This window comes from Harpia harpyja, chromosome 13, assembly GCF_026419915.1.
Source record: "Harpia harpyja isolate bHarHar1 chromosome 13, bHarHar1 primary haplotype, whole genome shotgun sequence".
Taxonomy (NCBI): domain Eukaryota; kingdom Metazoa; phylum Chordata; class Aves; order Accipitriformes; family Accipitridae; genus Harpia; species Harpia harpyja.
Window position 1 is genome coordinate 9,651,164 of NC_068952.1, and position 22,362 is coordinate 9,673,525.

The window sequence follows — 22,362 nt, forward strand, 5'->3', positions numbered from 1 at the left end:
GCTGTGGGCAAACAATTGAACATGATTGAGTTATGGTGAGTTAACAAGTTGCTGCTTGGCAGCTGAACTGCCATAGCTGATCATGCGCTCATTGTTTGTCTGCTCCTGTCATGAGGTAAAACACATTTTCTTAAGTCACCTTTGTAAAATTTTATAAAAACAAGTTCTACCTAAAGATGATTCCCCAGGGCTAAGAGATTCATTTGGTCAGCAATGGAGACAGTGTTGAACGGTATTTTGCTGAGCTGCTATAACATGATTTTGAATGTGTGATTATATTGTTAAATATATGGGGGACCTCCATCATACAACTGTGTGCCTGTCTCTTAATATTTAATGTATTTATCCTCACAATACCCTTATGAAATTAGGAAGTACTTTCATCCTCATTTGAAAAAATAACCAGAATACTTAAGCAACTTAATATTTGGCCTTTGGTCATACAGTCAATGCCATAACTAGTTAATTTGTGCTGTAATCTAGAAGCAACAGAATTGCAGATTGGGAAAACAGCAGACTACTGAATAAGTTAAACTTGTGTAATTATTTCCTTTACTATATATAATGGTCTTGTGTCATATTTCTTTTACAGTGTGTTCCTGTTAATCATAGAATCATAGCATGGTTTGGGTTGGAAGGGACCTTAAAGATCATCTAGTTCTAACCCCCCTGCCATGGGCAGGGATACCTTCCACTAGGTATCATTAATTATTTTATCTACATATTTATTTTTTCTTACTGTACTATAAGTAGAATTTATGACACATGCATGAATTGAGAAACTGAAAAGAGAATAGTGCCCAAATTTTCACCGCTTACCAATTTTGTTTTGGTCGTATCTTGATAATTCTGTTGGCTTTTCACACTCAAATGCTCCCCCAGAGACCTTTAAAAGAAAAAAAAAAAAGCTATTTGTAATTCTTATGCAGTTCAGTCCTGGCTTGAAAGAAGGCTAAGTTGTACTCATAAAAGTGATTTTATGGTGGAGCAGAATGAGACAAGTTAGGATTCAACTAGCTAACGGATCCTGTGTTAACAGTCAATGTAGCAGCAGCTTAGTATCAACTAACTAGCCACTTCTTGCGGCTGCAAAGTAGACCATAGCTTGAGGTGAAGGTAGTACCTTGATATTTCTTTAAAAATCAGCAGGAGCCACCTACTTACCCATTACTATAACGTGACAGGAGGACTGTGTGCCAGTCATCCAATGATCACCTGTTGCTGCTCTATTTTGAGCTGGCAAGAAGTCTTTGAAGTCTTGTTCTGCCGTGGTGAACAGCACAGATTGAAATATGGGTCTTTGCACATGTGGAGGAGACATTCAGGAAAGCAGACTCTAGAAGTAGTACGAGAAGAGTTATGTAAAGTATGTCAGATGCTACCAAATGGTGGTAAGTGTCAATAAAAACCCAGAACATTAGTCGTAACTTTCCCATGCTTTCTGCAACTGTATCTTTCCCTCCTTTCTCTAGTTGTTCTCAATCCAGTTTAAATATGTGCCTTGTGTCGGTATAAGAGGATTACTCTAAAGTATTTTCACTTTTTGTAGCTAACAGTATTCTCTATGAATCAGTATTTAAAGAAAGCTCCTAAGAGAAAAATGACACCAAACCTGATGAGAGCTTTTCAAAAGTGTATTATTGCTTTGGTTAGAAATACAAGGGAAACCCCTATTTGTACATTTGTACAGCATTTGTTCATTTTCATCTGATGATATGGATCATGGTACTTTTTTACACAGATGTGACAAATAGTATTACAGCTGCTCTTTATTTGATCTTCTAAAGAGACAAAGATGTGCAAGGATTCTGTCTGCTCCCTCTTTCCCACCGTGTCATCTGTTGTTTGGGAAAGAGTCCTAATTTGCAGCAGATACAAAACTATTTGTTGAGTTGCAGGTTTGCCAAAAATAAATGAAACCATTAATTACTACATTTTTTGAGCAGCTGTTAATGGATTGGGATAAGAAAACTGTACATTAGACTACTGGTTAATTACAAGAACTGTAATTGTTTAATGTGGCTTTTGTGGAATGAAATTACAATACCAGAGGAGGTAAATTCATCCAGTTTTTGAAAATTATACATGAAAACATGCACATACTTACACTGCAGTAAAGCTAAGGAATGCATAGCTATTTTACTACGTGATTCACTTCTGCGATTGCATGAACACATATTCTCAACAAAAATACTTTAAAAGAAAGTAATATTTAAACACACCTTTTAATTCAAGTGTAAAATTATTAAAGGTAGTAAGTTAATATCTTGTAACCCCAGAGCTAATAATGCAGGAGATTCAGATATAATATTAAAATCCAAATGTGTTTACATCATTAGAAATTAACAACTAAGCAGTTTTATCTCCTCTTCGGAGTGCCATGAAGCAGTAACTGTACTGTTATGATTGGTGCTTAATAATATTTGCAGTTCCAGATTAAATTATGTGAATGTTTGAGGACACATTGCTTTCCTCCCTTGCTGGCACCCTCAGGGACAACATTATTCCATCAGTTTGGTATTTTTCTTCTCCGGGAAGAATAAAAGATGGTGCCATTATGGAAGAGAGCAATTCCTGATTGAGTTTCTATACTATGGCCTTATTTTTAAAGTCCCCAAAAGATTTTTATTTGGGAGAGGGGGACGAGGTGACAAGAGTTTGATTGTTATTTCAAAATGTAGCCAGTGTGTGATGCTTTAATTTTATGGAAATCTTGAAGCCTCAGTACTGCTTCATGGATAGATTTAAAGTATCCATTGATTAAATGAACATTAGTCACTAAGTGTCTTAAAAGTATCATATTTTAACTCAACTTCCATAATGAGAACATTTGCAGAAGTAGCAGAAATTTTGTAGAGACAGTGCTCTGTTTTGAAAATACATCATTCCGTATGATCTGAGCAGTTTCATTGCCTCTTTAATGCAAAACTAATTAAGTACAAAACCACAAGACAAATTTCTTTGTTATTGCAATAAAATCTAATCTACTTTATAATATTGTACTAGAAATAAGCTGCTAAATGATACTGAAAATTTGTCATTTAAAATTGAATTCCAGGTACACATGAGTATGTTAACTAACAGGAAGTCAGTAAGGCCTGACTTTAAAAAATATCTATAATAAAAAATCAGCCTCTAGAAATCATGTACTTCTGATCCTCCTGATGTATCATCTGGATTGAATTTTCCCCTGAATTAATTGATAGCAAATTTCTCACTTTCCAGTACCCGAATTTTAGCACATGGTATGCTTGTTTCTCACACTCAACTGCATTAGACACTCTCTCTCTTCTTCTGCTTGAGCTCGTGCTCCAGAGCTCAAGCTTTGCTTGTTTCATCTTACCTGTTAAAATGCTAATGGCATAAAGATAAAGTTAATTTGGGCTTCAGAGGTGTGAAGACCCTTCCTGCTGTTTAAGGTCTGAGCAGGAGCTATGCACAGTAGCTTGCACTGTAGTTCCACAAACTGTTTAACTTATTGTTAAGCAGCATTGCAATCAAAAGAGGTTATTTTGCAGTCTGTTTTTCCACCACTCAATTGTCCCAGCATCTCCCCTGCCACGAGAAATTTGGATCTTCTCTATCTGGTTCACCACACAGGCACATGAAAGCTGCATACCACAAACATAAGGATGAATAGCCATGCATGAAGGAAGGGTTGGTTTGCCTGTCTCTGTTCTTACTGTAAATTAAACTGTTTGTGCAATTTTTACATCCAGTTCCTACTAATCTTGAAGGGATCCCTGAATCGCATATACGTAAAGCAGCATCCAGTGGTGCACATTCACTAAAATTCTGAGGCATAGACACACTGACTTCTATTCAGACTGTGGTTTTTGTGTAAGGAGAAAAAGAGTTTAAAAGAAAATTTCAGTAGTTTGTTTCAAATTACATAAAATTTTCATGTTTATTTTCTTTGTTGATATTTTTAAATTGTGATCATTTATTGTAACTAAATTTCAGCCTAGCTGGAAACTAACACTCAGTAACTGTCCTAGCCAAAAGGAAGCAAAGGACACTGTTCAGACTGCTGATTTTTGGATTTTGCAATTAGTTTTGCCATTCTTCTGTTACCTCATATACATATTTTTAGAAGTCTTGATATTTCTAGTTAATAATACAGAGCAGAAGGACATAAGTGAAGTTTTTGCTATGAAAGAATTTTGAAACTAAAAAGGACCAAAAAAAAAAAAGTCAATGTTTCTTTAACTTTCTCTTACCTGCTCTCCTTTGTTATTAGAAAGTCAAATTTTGCATTTGCTCCTACACACACAGACCCCTTGTACTCAATGGAGTTGCATGACAGTTACTGAGAGGAATAGGTGCAGAGTGTTAGGAAGCATAATTTGCTTAATGTTCAGTCTCAGCTTTAATGACTTCTTTTCCCCCCCCCTCATCCCAACTTGCATACAATTATATCTTTGTTTATCTGATTGACTGAATTATAACTGTACTATCTTGGCCAGACAATAAGACTGTTTGAAGAGTTGTTTCTCAAGCATAGTATTAAAAATAGGGAAGTGAAAGGGACTAAGGAGGAGAATGATGTTGGGGTCCAGCTACAGAGCACTTACTTTCTTGGAACTGATTGGAAGACAGTAGGTTAAGGACTGACCACAATGGATGTAATATGACAAAAACCTTCTGGATCACTGGTCCAGGCCTAGGTCTGAATGACTGGTTAAAAATCGTTACATTGTGCTGGCTGTTTACCTACATTAATTGAATTATTGGTCTCATAGTGAACTAAATTCATTCCAGTTAGCCATGCTTGCTCGCCTTCCCAGCATAGAGGTAAAGAAAGAAATTGGCATACAGGCAGAGTGTTGAGTGCTTCCAACCTGATAAGACATTTTCCTTTTTCCATTTTTGAGCTACTGTATTAGATATTTGGATTTTTAGTGTTGCTGCTTCTTCTATACCTGTTTTAAAAGCAAAGGATTTTGAATGTGATGCTAATGTTTGCAATAATTCAACCAAACTCTGTATAAGTGTAATCCAGAACTTTAAGATGTGTTTTTTAAAGTCTTTTCAACAAAATACATTTGTCCTGCACTAAGTTTATTTAGTGACTGTCATGCTTAGTAAACAAATATGTATCCAGAAATATCTGGAAGAAATAGTGTAGCTGAGTAAGCTGTCGAGTCCTTCTGTTGAAGTATCTGTTCAAGCCCATGGTTACTGCTCAAGTCACAATGATATTTTCCATATCACTTCATAGCTGGATCAGGGCCCATATCTCTTGGATACCAAAAATGTTGTTGCAAGATGAAGAAGAAACCAAAGAATATTTGCTTTAGAATTTGTGAAACAATATTGTCCTGTAACAGGATGGCATTCTATTACTGCAGCCTATTTTCTAACTATGTTTCACCATTACACGAATATGAGCATTGTTTTTATCAGGTGTTGCTTGACACAAAACAATAATGGAACTTGCTGTCAAAATATATAGAAATATTATCAATGAATATTAAATTTATATTCTGAATGAGTATAAATACTCATGTCCTGTCTTGAAAATGCGAAATCATGGCATTTCTTGAAGAAAACTAAGTTTTAGCTATTTAATTTTTAACAGAAGTGGATTTTTTGGTTTTTTTCCCTCAGTGTTCCTTGGTGACTTGTTTGTACACCAAGATATTGGTTTGGATTTGCCTTTGTGTAATTCATATACTTTTGATCAATTCCAACTCATGCCCAATTATATTACACTAAATTAACATAATTCAACAGATGTTGATATTTAAATGTTTTCTGGCATTCACATCTTGGACAGCTGTCTTAGAGCTTAGGGAAAAGGCAAACATTTAGAGTTAAATGCTGAACATATGCTTAAATTACTAATTAGAAACAAGAAAAAACAATGCATTATCCTTTCTGAGGGCAGTAGGCCTCTACTGCAGAATTTTTTTTTTAGAGACTCAGTTCACAAATAAAGTACATAAGTGACTTGAGATTGGGTGTCAAAACATATGTAGTCATGTAAGTTTTTATTTTCCATTGTGTTTGCTCAAATTATGCCAGAGTGGAGTTGAATCTGTAGATTTGTAGAGTTCAGGTAAATTTTGGACGACTGCTGTGTCTGAATGAGACTTGAAAGTGCTGAAAAAGGTAACAGAAAGGAACTTATTAGGATATAGTATTAGATGATGAGGTAATCTGATGTGGCCAGGGGAAGATTGTATTCTTCTCAAAATAGGGTTGCACTAGGACTTTCAATAATACAGGTATGTCACCCTTATGTTTAAAGTTATGTTGTGAACAGATTGGCATAGTATGAAAGGAGTTTGATAGAGTTGCATGGTTTTATCACATCTGTTTAAGATTTAATAAAAGGAAAATAAAGTGCATAGCTCTTCTGGTCAATGTAATGGTTTTTGCAGTTGTGGAGGCAGATGAAGCAATCTGTTGTATAGATGATGTCATTCTTTAGACAAGTCTGAAGAAAAGCTTTACTGTTTGTAAAGGATGTGGAGGAATCAAGTGTGGAACTGATTTCACCTGAATGCTGTCTGAGAAAAGTGATACCAAGAAGAAATGTGTATTCATCTTCATAAGCATTAAAAATTAATACATATGCTGCATATGCACTGTATTTCATTATTATATTGCCAGTTCTTTAGCGCTGAATGAAAATTTTCTGTAAAGACTTTTAACGTGTTTTGGTCGACAAGACTAATTTGCAGCAGTACTGGTCTACCACTCCTAGCCAAGAGAGAAATCCTTTTAATACTGTCAACACTCCAGTGCTGGATGGGATGAGGGTGGTTCTTTCCACAGCCTGCAGAAAGTTAGCATGAGGGAGTATTTATGAATTATTTCACACATTAACAACAAAAGCAAACTAGAGAAAGAGATTTTTAAGTTTCTAATTTCCAGGAGTCTTGTCTTCTGATGCTGTGTATCGCCAATGCTGCTTTCACAGGTTCCATAAAAGCCATTAAATTCTTCTAATTCACTGAGAGGGTTTGATGGAAGTAGAGGGAGACCCTATGTACAGCCTGAGCATATGATCTCAGTGTCCCATTATCAAAAGTATATTTTTTTCTGGAAAAAAGGCTCAGGTAAGGAAATGTTCACCAAGAATGCAGCTGACACAGCAGCTTTGGTATAGCCTCTCATGAGTGTTCTGGCATTTAATATACTGAATGCCAAGGTTGCCAGCAGGCACACGTGCATGTGATGTGTTTCTGTAACAAATAACAAAATAGATTTCAGACATTGATTTGACCTAAAGTTGGGTAAATTTGTACTGAGTGAGGTTTATCTCAAATGTTCTTAAAAAACAATCCAGCAATGTTTTGTTAAGATTGCCCTATACCATAATACTAAGATGCGGAGTCCAAATCTTCATTGTTGAAGCAACTGTTTTGTTCACTGTTATCTGTCTTCACCTACTCCCCAGGAATGTTGACCTCAAAGTGGTGTCCTGTGCATCTACTGCATATGCACTATGCATATTTTAGAGTGAAAGAATGTGGGTACCTTTTTCAGAATGCACAAGGTGCCATCCCTCTCTAATTGTCCATGGGGCACATGCATTACTACATATGTTACTCTTCTCTGGGTATTCAAATGGAGACCAGAGGCTGTGTCCATGTTTTGGCCAAGCTGTGTGCTACGAGGGAAAGAGGAAATCTTTCCGTATAGAATTCCTTAGCCATTGCTTTTCATATATTTTTCCTCAAAAACAAACATACCTTGCATTTTTCAGTGTAATATTGTCAAATCATCATGCATCTTTTCTGTGGTTATATTGAGATACATGCTAGAGGCAAAGATTAGAAGTATTCATTATACCTAGATAATACAGAATAGTCTTCCCAAATTTACAGCACCAATTGCTTAGTACTTGTATTTGATGTGATACCCTTTGAGTAAGTCCATGCTTCTGGAGACTCAGTGAAATGGAAGTGTAGAGTTTTGTGTTCATCTTACCTAATTAGCTGATAGGGTGATGGGACATTTAGAAATGCATATATAACAGGTTTTTAATGGTGTTTACCTCTAAACTGATCATAAACTGTTCCATGGACTTGGATGCTCTTGAAGCCATTGTCTGCCACTTGTATAGCTTTAGAAAGGTACAGTAAGAGTTAAAGTTCATCCAGACTCTCTTATTCAAGCAGTGCTAATGGATGCAGTTCCGTTGGCCACCAGATACAGCAGTGTCTGCATTTTAAGCCATGTAATAAATGAGATAACCTGTACTACAGGTCCATTCTGTGTGAGGATATGAGAACCATTTCTGTGATATTTTTATGTAAAAGGTACTTAAATAGCGGGAGGTTTGCTCAGATTATTCTTTGATTTTATAAAGTTGAGCTGTTCCACACATTCTGGTTTTTTTAATCATTTTACTAGCTTGCTTCTCTGCTATGCAACTGAGTTACGTTTTTTTCATTTTTAACTGCTGCTGTGAACATTGCTTCATGCACTCCCTACTCAGTTTCCGTTTATAAGAAATTGTCCAGTCATTTCAAGCTTAAAGTGAGTCATGGTCCTCACTGCATTCTCTCTTCAATCATATCCATATTCATAGCTATTTCATATCTATATTTTAAGACTGAGAACTGACAGTTTCAGTTACATTTCCCCTTCAAAATAATCTCTCAAGTCCCTTCGAAAATGCAAACCAGTCAACTCTTGCCTTATTGTAATCTCTTGTGAAAGGAGTTCACTTACAAACTTTTATCAAGCCTCTTCATTAGCTGAAACATTCAGTGGTGATAAACTTGAAGAGTTCTACAGCCATCTGCAGGAATGCATGGATACTGTGGCAGAATGGTGTGCCACTATTTGCTGTGGATTTGTTCCTCAAGTGAGAGAGGTGTTAATTGGAATATAATGGATAGGCAAGTATTGATCATTACCAAGTCATCTAATTATAAAATAGAAATCAGTGTCCTTGAAAACATTATTACATCACAACAATATGCTGCATAGGATTTTCCAAGTTAGAGTACAGAAATTTAATAGTGTTAAACAAAAAACACACACTCTTCTACATCTGCCCTTGTTAGTAATCAGTACTTTTATGCATTTTTGACACAAACAGAACATAAAACCATCACCTCCATTACTTACAAGCAATCTTAGCAATGTCGTAGTGTCATCTGCTAAGTGGTTTGACACTAAATATACTAAGGGACAAAATTAAGTTTGCCTTCAATGATGTTGTAACCGTCGGCACAATTACAGTGCACCAACAAAAGCAACTGCACTGATATCAAATAAAGCATTGCAGCTTGCAGGGAAAGTGACAGCAGCTAACGGCAGACGGACAAAGTAAAGTGATGAACAGACATGTTGTTACTATGAGACATATAAAATAAACCTACAAACATTTTGTATTTAATACGCTAGTACCCAGAGTTCCCCCAAGTGAGATGATGGCCTCGCTAGTTTAGGCCATTGTACTAGCACGTATGAAGCTATCTGCTATATAAGACTGTCTTCATTGCATCTCTCTGAAGAGACTGTGGAATAATTACTGAATTTGAATAGCGTTTTTTAATTTGGGGGGAAAGGGGATTTTTGCATTTTGGTGGGGTTTTAGGGTTTGGTTTTGTTTTGTTTACACATGGGATGTTTCTGTAATCACTATCATCTAATAAACCAGAGAGCTAGAACTCGCATTCAGGAGTATCTGTTGTCCTACACCCATTTTATTGTATTATCCTTCTCAGTGACTGGACTGGTGAACCTAGAACTCTGATAGTGACAAAGGTGATAACTACTAGTGAGTTAAGAACCGCTTTGTGTGCTTGGTTGCTTAGAAGGTGGATTGCAATTGAAGCAGTACAGCTGTAGGTTCCCCCGTAGAACAAAATGTTTATTTGGGGAACGTAACCAAATGGTCCATTGGCTGCAAAGGTCAGGGTAGATAAAAATCTGACATAGCCTATTACAAATGTCTTGGAGAGGTGAACATGTGTAACTGTAGAAAAGGCACTCATCAAGAATATTTGCTTATTGAGCTATGAAAATTACAGAAAAAGAAGTTGTGTTGTGTAGGCACGGATAGAAATGTTTGGGGAGCTTAGAGAGACAATTCTAGGTGTGCTAGCATAGTAAGGGCATTTACCTTGAAAAATGAAATGATAGGGAGACTGCAACTATTTAAGAAGGAGATAACGAAATTTCTGTCAGAGTGAATGTTTGTCACAAGAATGCATGGATGCTTGTGAATTGCTTTACATGTCATTGCTTCTATAAAAGTATTTGCTGTATAAAAACTATTTTTTATTGTGTTTATTATTTATTATTTCAGTAGCTTTTTTGTTGTTACTGCCTTCCCAGTCTGTCTTCATTTTTGTGGCTCTTATTTACCACGTAGAAAGGAGAATCTAAACACTGTGCGCAAGATGAAAAATGAATAAAAATTGACAGTGGCTTTTCCAATGTTTTTGTTTAATACATCAAGGCATGACACAACAACAACAACAAAAAAATTCTTGGCATGCTAGTGTAAGTTCACACCAGCCTGGCTTTTGCAGCCCTCTTACTTCCCTCTGCCACAACTTTGCCGCTGCTGTGACACTTGCAGGCCTGCTCGGCCGCGGTGCAGCTGATGCCCTGTCCATGCTCATATTTTTCTTATTGACAGTGAGTGTTCTTGCCAAACGCCAGGGACCATAGTCACATCTGTTTGTCTCCCAAGCTTGTCTGAGGCTGCTTGGGAACACTTTTTATCCAGAGGGCAGCTTTAACTAGGCCTAATACTCTGAAAAGCCTCTATTTGTAAATGCATACAATGAGGCGACAAGTTCTTGTTGTCTTTCCTTAAAAATTATTCCATTTGACACTGCTTGCTCCAGTCCCTGTCACCAGCACGTCAAAAGCCAAGTTTTCAGGCAAGGTGGTCTTAACAAGTTTTATTTTTTCCCTAATAAAATGCCTAGCTTCCCTCCAGAGCACTATTTATAAATGATAGCTGGAAGCAAGCTAGGGGTAAGTAGAGAGAAGTCAGGCAAATAGCTTTCTTCCTTTCTGTAATCCACGCTCTTCTGATTTAATGCTAAGAAACATAATGCTGAACTTAGCCTGATTGAGGGTCAGAGTTCTCCCTACTTTATAATGTTATAATACCTCCATTACAAGCATTTCAAAATGTACTGTGCAGCTTCAAGAATACTACCTCATTTTGTCTAACCTGCCAGTTCCAGGGCAGTGATAGTTCTTGTCTCTTCCTCTTAACAAAAAAAAAAAAAAAAAAAAAAGCTTTTTGTTTTGCTGTGATCTACATTGACAGTGCATATCAAATGTTAAGACCTGGCGAAAGCAAATGATGCTTTAGAATCATGAGTTAGCTTAATGTTTGATGTTAGTGGCCATAAAACTGGGTTTGACAAAGCTTAATTGGTGCTCTAGCATATTGTTATTTATTTGTGGTGTATGGAATTTTCGACGACAACAAAGAAATACTCACACTCACCTTGGCTGGCGATCGGGTGGTTGTGCTCGGCAAAGGCGAATGATTCATTTATGCTGAAGGAACAAGGCTGCCTTTCAGACGTTCATTGATTTTAAATTAAAAAGTAACTGCTATGTTCTACATGAAGGGTGACAACAATAACAAAGTAGTCCTTACTTAGTGTTATTTGTTGCAACTCCATTCGGTGTGCCTGGAGGAAAAGTGGGGAGACCCCAGTACCATAATCTTACAGATCAATAATCTAGATATCTCAATGTAGTGTAACAGATAATCAATTCTGGGTAAAATAACTCAAACGCTGCTAGCTGTTACTGCTGTGGCTCAGGTCTTCAGGTTCAATTGCCTGACTTTATTAATTTTTATCTTTCATCCTACTTGTATTCCTGGAGACTTTCTCCCTTTTTCATTCGGAAGAGAAAACTGAGCGTTGCACACTGTTTAACATATAATTTACCACACAACTTATTCTGCATGTTTAATATCAATGTTAAATATTGATGTATTGATGATTAAACTTCCCTTATTTTTTTCTAATAATTGTTTCCCCATATTGTATTTAAATATTAATTTTCTTTATTGTACAATCAATTATGAAAGGGTTACACTTCTTGATTTCTTTCTAAATTTAAAAATGAAATTTATCTCAATGTTAATATACTAGTTCAACTGTGTTCCATTTCTGGACACAATTTCAACTTAGAAGAATTGCAAGGAAAAAGTCTGTTTTAAAACAAAGAGAATTAAGCGTTGAAATAGAGGTTCACTAGGTGAAGCTAGAGTGTACTTCTGTGTGAAACTTAAATTTCTTGGAATATTTTACTATTTAAATAAAAGCACTGTGGTACTTGTTAATTTACTGTAACTTTAGAAGAAGTATGTAGAGGATTGTACATTGTCATCTTTTTCATCAAGCTGTTGTTGTCACTCTTTTACATTATTGAGCAGATCTGAGGTCTCTCAACATTATATGACCATTTGTTATTCATTTAGAAGCAGCACAGCTTTAAAAAGTTTATAAATGCAGTAAAGGATAAGTCATATATCCACACTGAAACCAGATCCTGTGAGTGACAGAGTGTTACTATGCTACAGTAGACTGTCAGGCGCAATTTTCAGCTCGTAATTTTATCAAAATGCACTATACTTCTGTGGTAAGAATCACAGTTCTCAGTAACACTTATGGAGACATATTAAAATTGTGGAGTTTAGAAATTACTGCATTTTCCCCCCTTCTGTTCTAGTTCTTTCCAAAAAAAATGACAGCTACATATATTCCATTCTACGGGCCCTGTACATTACTTTAAGAAAAATAATAACTATAATTGTCCTTTAAGGTTATATCCCAAAATTCAATATTTGGAAATTCCAAATTTACCCTTTTCTGTGGTACCTGATTTCTAATAGCTGTCTTTAATGCAATAAGATTTGTTTGTTTGCCATCCTCTGCAACTCCACCAATTTTCCAGTCTCCAAGTGTAAGCTTGTAATTGTTTAATGAGTATACCAGATAGTATGCTTCCATGTTCTCATTCTCACAACTTGCCGCTGAATTAGAAGAGGACAAATTGCTGTGCTACAAGTTTATTTCATGCACCTTTGAGGAGTTTACTGTTTCATGTTTTCTCATTCATTCTTCATCTTACCTTAAAAAAATTGATAATACTTTTCATGTAATAAATGTTGTCCTGACAGTCAGGCGTTACTAGCCAATTGATAACCTACCAACACTATTGTGATCTCTTTAGATAATTAATCTTAGCTATTTTCCTGTCAGGAGCAATAGTGGTTTTGTTTTATGTTGAGCTAGAAAGATTGCCAGTTTTGAAAATTAAAAAGCATTCCCTTTATATTATTCATTCCAGTAACAATTTATGATGCTGCATTTAGATACTGAGCGCTTGTCAACAAACATAATTATGCTTCGATATAAACAAGATTGGTGGCTTCACTGTGCAGCTTCATCTTGGTTGAGAATGTTTTGATATAGGTTCAGATTATACAAGCTGTGTACTTATGTGGCGGTTTTCCTCCTTTGTTAATAGTTTTCTCCTATAATTACTTGCAGGCAAACCAGTGTACATTTAGGATCATTGTGCATGGGAGACATCAAACGGAGAAGGAAAGCTGCTCCCCTGCCAGGACCCACAGGTAACCAATTTCCCTGGGACAGAACACAAAACACAAGATGTTAAATCTCTAAATACAAAGCAGTAGGTCAGTGACCTGGGAAAGTGCTTGATAAATTCAGTGACTTCCCATATAACTTCAGATATGTCCTATCCTTATTTATTAATAGAGATTAAGAAATAAATAGGCTCTCTTAATTCTCCCTCAGACATTTCCAATTTCTAGTCCTTTGTAGCACAGCACTTCTTTAAAGAGAATAAATCTTTTTTCATATACTGAGAATCATAGACAGTAAAGATTACTGCTTATGCTTCAAGCGTTACAAGGTAGAAGACATGAGGTATCTTTTTTCTGTGAGGAATGCATATGAATACTATAAATACCCTGCACAATAAAGGTAGGATGTGAATTCTTGGGCAAACAATTGAAAATGTGGAGATAAGGCTGTGAAACACTGCTTTAAAATTAGTGCTGTAGATTAAATAAGAAGCACTTGCAAGCACATTTCTGAAAGATTTTTACAGATGCGAGGTCACAACCATTGGATGCATTTTGCTGATGTCACAGCTGTGAAATGACTTTTTCAATACTTAGCAGTGATTTATAGGACTCTCATCAGTTTGTTGTATTAATTATATATGTGCGTACTGGAAGGATTAGATTGTGTGTGTGTGCCTGTCCGAGGCTTTTTATATATTGCTAATATGGAAATCTGGATTGCATGTCCTAGTCATATATCAATTACTATAGCAACACATGCAACACATACAGTTCTTCAAATATATTCTAAATAGATGTCTTTAGAGAAGCCTAATATTTGTATTCCGAGTGAATTCCCCCTCCTGAAACTTCTTTGTTTCAAACCTCAGTGGCAGAAACAGACCAAGAATAATATTAAAAATGTTATAAAAGCACCTTAGTGGCAGCAGTATGGAAAAAGAGAATGTGTGGGTCAGCTTTGAAGACTCTGAACATATGTGAAGTGAGAAAGAAAAATACTTAATGGCTGAAGAGAGAATAATATAATTATTTCTACAAGGTGATTTTCACTTCACAACTTTCAAGTACTAGACGATGTCATTTTGTACTGAGAGGGTATGAAGTAGCATGAAATTAATTTTATTACTCATTTTACCTTTGGCTTTCCGTGTTCAGTATTTTATTTTACAAGCTGGCTCTTCTGACTAACTTTGCAAAGCCAATATTTTGATACTAAGGCAAATATATTATGTGGTCATTCAATGTTACGTATCTATATATTCACAATTTTAGAGATTGTTTTGCTCCCAAAATTTGCCTTTACATGGAGAGTGACAGAGAATAATGGTGGATAAAGGTATCATATGAGATACCATTTAACTAATGTGTGTTTCAAGGTAAACTTTTCAATTTTGTTCTGGGCAGGAGGACTGAGAAATTTTTCTGTGGTTGTATAAAAGTTTTTTTCTGCATTTAATCATTGCAAATTTTTAAGCAAATAGAAAGTTTGGTAAACTTTGAGTACATATGTGTAGGTAGTGTATAACATTTTATAAATTATTACAGTTGTCTCAAAGGCTAACCTTCATACAGATAAATTGTTTATCCATCACAGGCCTTGTTTGTTTGTCAGTATTTCATATCATTTTATGAAAGAAAGAGTTTCCTTTTAGAATGGAAATACATTTGGAAATGTGGATTAAAATGAAAGATCGCTATTTGATTATTCTTCCTTCAGTAGTTTTAGTTAGCTAAGATATAGGAACAGAAGGACTAGATTTTGTGTAGAATAATTTGTAAACTTTTTTCTTGAAAGAAAGAAAGGGCAAATTTGTATATTCATATGAACAAAAGTTGGAAATGAAAAGAAGCATTCTGCTAATAACTGTCCATATTTAACATCATAGTGAAACCTAAAAGGCTGTCTGTAAATGAGTCATTAACTGCAAACGTTTTCTTGAGCTATATATGCTGCAAATTAGCAAAGTTTCACCTAATATGAGCCAATCCATTGAAAAAAGTATTTTCAAAATTCTTGTCTGCATTTTTTGAATAAATTACATTGGTAAATTAATTCTTGTAGCACTATGCACAGTGTTGAAAATGACCATTTATATGTTTAGGTTCAGTAGTACTGAAGAGAATGACTGGTGATCCCAATGAAGTACCGAAACATGTTCTCTGGTTTTGAGTCTCACAAGGGTAGCACCTGCTACTTTCAGACACCTTACAAAGCCATAGACTTCTGTAGCAAGCAGTGTTATTGGTTAAACATTTATTAATTGTGACAAGAACACCCAATTTATTTCAGTACTCCGGCTTATTTACTGCTCTTTCACCTTTGTATTTTGTATTGAAAAAGTAAAATGAATATTGATAGAGTTAGATATTGATTTCTAAATTTATAGCCTGTTCTCAGCCTGGAGTCAAAGTCACATACCAATAGGTTTGTGTATATTAGTAACAAAGGATGTAGATTTACTTGTACAGCAATGAGAAACTGTTGAAGCAAGAAAGTTTGAGCAGCATGGAGCGTTTTATAGTTTCAAAAATGTCATTTGTAAAGGTGAAGAAAAGCTGTGTTGAAAAGCAGTGAAGAAAATGGGAGATAATATACATATGGATTGTTAGGAGCTGACAGTACTGAGACAGGAGTGTCCTATTCTGCCTTTTTTACTAAGATAAATTTTCTGGTTTGTGGATGCTTGATATAGCCCCATCTGTGTGTTACTGAACCTGGACAGTTAATTAGTTTATCAACTAAAAAAAGATACTAATAAAAATTGTTTACTTCCTGTGATTTCGTTTAAGAATTAGGTGTTGTACATTATAAATACTTAGGTTTTTGCACAGCTTCTTCCATGAAACCACTATTATTTCAGTGATTCTAGTCAGATTTGGGACCAGGTCATTCTCAATGACTTTATGCCCTCTCTGACTACCTGAGTGGTAGAGCTATCTCATATGACACCCTGACATATTTCATTGCAGCAATACAGTGCCCTCAAGTTTGTATAAAAACCTCTTAGACAAACTAATATATTATCATGGAAATAGCTCTACCAAAACTGGGTCCAGTATTAATGAAAATAATAACAAAACAACAACAAAAGAATTTGTATGCAAGAGAAAGGACATTCTCTGCAAAGTATTGTTACTACTTGAAACACATGAATTGGGAATGTTTACAGTAATTTCAGTCTTAGATTACCTAGTTTAAGTCTCATATCAAACCAGTAGATGCTACAGAATTTTAGATGCCATGTTCATACACTGAATATGCATCTACCCTAGTTCCTTTCCTATTGACTGTCTGTCATCTTCTGTACAAGACATTTCTCAATCAGCTCCTGTTAAATCCCTAAGACTTTTTAGGTTCTTTTTCTTTTTTCTTTTTTCTTTTTTTTAATAAGAAACCTCTAAATCTTAAATGTTGGGAAAAAATCATCAAACTCTGTTTCACATCTGCAGCATGTTAAGTTAATTTACAGAATGTAGAAAGTTTGATGCAGAACAAAAGTTAAGTTTTACTTGTGTGCCTTGTAAATAGCCATTTATTTCTACGTGAAAACAATCTTTTTGCTCTGGTCTTTACATAGCATGGTTTACAGTTTGGAGCAGTGTTGAAAACCTGCAAAACCTAATTTTAAAAAGAGAAAGCTATTTTGTACTTAAAATACATAGAATATGCATATAAAATATATAAATTATTGTGCATGTTATGGGCACTTTAATACTTAAATTTTGCAAAAGCAAATTTCAGATGTCATTTTCTTTATCTAGTTGTCATGTTGCATGCTACACTTCAGGCTGGTACTGATTGAAATGACCAAGTTAAAAGTCTCATTTTAAAGAATGTGTTTTAATGAAAAATGTGACAGATTCTTAATTACAGCAGAAATACTGAGCACTGCTATAATGCCATCATGACTCACTTTAACAAGGTAATCAAAAGGGTACATGTTTTCATTCCTTTTTAAAAATTGCCAATGGAACAGCTAAGCAAACTATTTTGCTGATGCTTAATATGTCAGTGATTAAAAATCAGACCTGAATATCTGCAGTACCAAAATGATGATTTGAAAAAGATTGTGATTACACTGTGATAACAGAGGTGGCTGAGGCTAAGTTTGTGGTGAAGGTCAACTTAGTGAGATAGTTGCAGAGAAAGGGTAGACTTTTGTGTACTTGGATGAACTGGCAGTAAATTTCCAAAACTCTAGACAAACTATTATGCCTGCTTTCTTTTTAGCTTGATTCACTGCTTTTCTGTCTAGTAAACATACAACTCCATAGATAGAAAGCCCTTGCTACAGGGCAATACAACATTGGCATGTGTTGTGAACACTTCCCTTATTGCGTTGCGCCATTTCTTATCCTTAGTCTACGAAAGTTCTTCTGGCGTACACAGCATATCTGCTTCATTGTCCGGCCTATGGTTACTCTTTTTTGTTTTGTTGGTTTCTGCAGCAGATTAAATTTTGGGGACAACTTTCTGTTTCTTTTTTTTCTCCTACCATATTGTCTCACTATATCAGTTCAAAAATTAAAAGATCACAGAGTGCCATCCAGTATTGGAAACTGCTGTCGTTTCAGAGCAAAAGACTTTTCATGTTGAGCTTGAGGTCATTGGTTCAGGCGGGGCCCCTTACGATAAACACCAGAGTTAACAAGGAGAGTTCAGTAACAAACTTCAGAAGAAAACATCCTCAATGCAAGAACCAAGCTTATACTGAGAATTTGCTAATGGGTTCCTTGTGATCTAGAGAGAGGACAATGTTCTTCAGGCTGTACACATAGCCAATTAAAGTCAAGGAGAAACCTTCAGGTTGATAGAAGATGACTGTACGTGTCTTTTCTAAATGCTGTTGTCTTCTGAAATCTGGAAGGTTCAAAAATAATTCCCCAAATTACTCTGGGAGTCTTTCCTTAAGGTATTTGTTTCTCGTTGTCAAAAGCATTCAAATTGCCTCCCTTGGGAGTTGGACTTGATGATCCTTATGGATCCCTTCCAACTTGAGTGTCGTGGTTTAACCCCAGCCAGCAACTAAGCACCACGTAGCCGCTCACTCGCTCCCCCCCACCCAGTGGGATGGGGGAGAAAATCAGGAAAAGAATTAAAACTCGTGGGTTGAGATAAGAACGCCTTAATAGAACAGAAAAGAAGAAACTAATAATGATAATGATAACACTAATAAAATGACAGCAGTAATAATGAAAGGATCGGAATGTACAAATGATGCGCAGTGCAATTGCTCACCACCCACCGATCGATGCCCAGTTAATACCCGAGCGGCTATCCCCCGCCCCCACCCTCCCCCAGTTTATATACTGGGCATAACGTCACATGGTATGGAATACCTTGTTGGCCAGTTTGGGTCAGCTGCCCTGGCTGTGTTCCCTCCCAACTTCTTGTGCCCCTCCAGCTTTCTCGCTGGCTGGGCATGAGAAGCTGAAAAATCCTTGACTTAGTCTAAACACAGCTTAGCAACAACTGAAAACATCAGTGTTATCAACATCCTTCTCATACTAAATCCAAAACACGGCACTATACCAGCTACTAGGAAGACAATCAACTTTATCGCAGCCGAAACCAGGACATTGAGATATTCTATGATTCTGTGGTTTTTTGGACTTCACTTTCAAGAATCGTAAACCAGCTTAACAGAGAATATCGGCAATGAGAGCATCCTTAATATATAAGAAATTTCTGCTCAAAAAAGGCTTTTATTTTTCCAAGTTCCAAAGGTATGTCTCATTAGACAGTTGTACGCTTGAGGAATAGCTTTGTATGAAACTGAGAGGTGTCAGTAGGGAGGCCAGTTACGTGCTCTGCAAGTTCTGCTCGTTCTCTACCAGGTACCATAATAAGGTGACTCCCCACAGAGAGGAGCTGCCTCCATTTTAGATGCAGTTTTTTAACACCATCACCTAGAACTCGCTCAATAAAAGCAGTACCTGGTATTCTGTCAATCTGCTTTAAGTTGTTAATACCAAAGGACTTTTGTTAACCACAGAAGGTTTGGGAGTTAAAATGTGCAAGGAGAAAATATGTGTAGTTTTTCCCCAGTCAATATAACTTCTTACCCCAGCTCTCCCCAACAACCTCTCACTTGATGGTGACTAGTTTTAATTTCTCCTGAGGAATAGGGACCACTGCTGCAAATAGGCCCTGCTATAGATTATGCAAAAATCACTTTTCTTAAAGGTTTTTAGCATATAATTTACTTTTTGAATGAGGAGGGAGACCTATGCATAAACCTGATAGCTTTATGCAGAAGGTTTTTGCCACTTCAGAGGAATAAAAATAACTGTTTAAGATATGAGAAAATATTTTCATGATGTGAGAACACAAAATTCATTGATTGGGTTTCCAGTGCAGGCCAGTTTGGACTTCCATTTTCTGTCTTTCTCTAAAAGCTTTGCAATTGGTGGAAAAGTTTCTGATAAAAACTGTCATAGATTTCGGTTATACTCTGGATTTCATAAAGAAAATTTTCGCTTTTGATCTCCATGACAATGAGAGGAAATTTTGATTTATTGATTGTAAGAGAAGTTTACAATTCAGCCTATATATTGACACTGCCAATGCTAATGTAATAACTAAGATTTACATTTGGATGCCTTCATTACTGATAAAGGGATCGCAGTGAGCATCGTTTGCATAAATAAATAGGCAAATCGTTATTTAGCCCATAGTAAAAAAATGCAGATGTATTTTGTCTAGTTTTAATAAATTAATCTTCACACTTTAAATTAAGATAATTTGACCGAAGATAATACTCCAACCACATAGGCACAGAATAGGCAACAGAAGTGGAACTTCACCTCCAGTATCCTGACAATCCATCCCAACTTGAGTTAGGGTCACATAGAGCTACCCTAATGTGCATAGTCCTAATATCTGTTTAATCCTCAATCTTTCTGCTGAAATTTACAATAACCATACTGTCCATTTTGAGAATATTACTTTGATTTAAATCTTTTCCCTGTGGGTTTCAGTGTAAGGTTACAAGTCTTTTTGTAAAAGTCAGGGAATGCTTATCAGAAGTGAGCAGTTTTGCTGAGTTTCAAGGGGTTTGAGCAGAACTCTGGAATGGTCCCCAGGGAGAATGCTTCTTCCAAAATGCCATCCAGTGACAGTCTTTCTGTCAATGTAGACAAGGCGTAAAACTGACCTCCTTTGGACCCAAGTGAAAAGACAGTCTTGAGTATTCAAGAGATTCCCCTTTACAGAGGGATAAATGGGAATCTAATAATTCCAACTCTTTCCAACCAATTTTAGTAATAGTAAAGACTGAATGGGCATGAAGTTACACTTTACACACAGTATAGTCCAATAAAGCATGGAAGGAGAAATCCATTTTCATCAGTGTATGGATATCTGTTTATATATTCAGGAGAGTTGAAAATGGATTTAAATCTAGGGTGTCTGCTGCAAGAAAGAATGCATTTACCCGTGCTGCAATTATGCGATGATTCCTTTAATACCCCTTTCAATGGGGCAGTAGGAATGAAACTATGGCAGTACAGACATTAACAAAACTCTGCTGTGAATGCTGGGTAAATAGGGAGGTTTCCGACACCTACCCAAGTTACAGCTCTGTCCTCTCTGCTATTTTTATCTCTCTGCTAGCTAGAATAAAATACAATGCAAGCAAACTCACCTGAACTATAATCATTCTAAGGTTATTCTTTAGACACAGTCTTAGATAACTCAGTGTGAGGGATATATAAAAGTCTGGTATAAAAATGGAATCTCAAATATTTTGCTAAATAATATGGCATTTTCATAACTGGTTTGGGGTTTTGTTTGGTGTTTTTTTAGATTTGCAGCTATAGTATACTGAATTTTGAAAACCACTGCAGGTACTGATTTTAAAAATCACAGTATGGCTGTTGGCTATGCTCATGATGCTGACTGCACAATTATCCAAAGCAGTTTTAAGAACATAAACATCTAGGCAGTCTGATTCCCATTTTGCTAGTTAGAGAGAGCTGGCATAAAAAGATACGCTACAGCAATGTGTTATTCTGATTACGTTCCTTGTAAAATTGTCTTGTGTATCAGTATCAGTCCCTACTGTTCTGAGCTCATCTGTCTCACGAGGAGTCAGAAAAGAAAAAAAATAGATGGAATATTAAATGCTTTCAGAAAATGAGGGGGAAAGTGCACTAGCTTTTAAAGTGAAGCAGCATGTATCGTTTCTCCTTCCATTGGCTGTTTATCCAACATCAATACAACACTTTAGGAGCCAAATTACTAAACAAGCTGCCAATTAGGCTTGCAGTCAGCTGGATAGATTAGTGGCTAAGAGAGGCAGATACAAGATTTTCATCTCTTGAGCCAATTACGCAAGTGAATTACCATCCACAATGCTCCTTGGAAGATTTGAGGTAGAAAGACTGACTCTGCTGTGATAGACATAAGTGAGATCCAGGGTAGGGGGTAAGGGTTAGCAGGCCATGTATTGCAAAAATTACCCAAGCAAAAAGAGATCCTTCTAGGAAAGGATTTAAAGGATTTAAGGCTGCTGGGAGCGATAGAAGAGGAAATAATAGTTGTGGTATGCTCTGCAAAGGCATTGCTGTTCTGCTCACAAGTCTTAATCATATAAAAGAAAGATGAAAGGCCAAGACTATATTTATATACAGTGTCATTTTCTCAGAACTGTTTAAAACCCCGTTTTCTTAACATCAAAAATAGTTCAGTGGCCAGAGATGAAATTACTTCAATATGCCTTCATTTGTTTCTTACAACTGGGGGGGGGGGGGAGAAAAAAAACCCAAACCAAAACATTTTCTTAAATAAGAGT

At 36.1% G+C, this 22,362-nt stretch overlaps 1 protein-coding gene across 2 annotated transcripts in view; it reads left to right on the forward strand.

Annotated features, from left to right (window-relative positions):
- The window catches only part of GPATCH2 (G-patch domain containing 2), a 131,744-nt gene that overhangs the window by 101,270 nt on the left and 8,112 nt on the right, over positions 1-22,362 (forward strand). Inside the window, exon 9 of one of the 2 annotated variants that reach the window (XM_052805896.1) lies at positions 13,506-13,588. In XM_052805896.1, the coding sequence (XP_052661856.1) occupies positions 13,506-13,588 (83 nt within the window). Of the gene's footprint in view, positions 1-1,184; positions 1,371-13,505; positions 13,589-22,362 lie in introns of those variants that run through there. The other variant, XM_052805897.1, reaches the window with a different exon arrangement.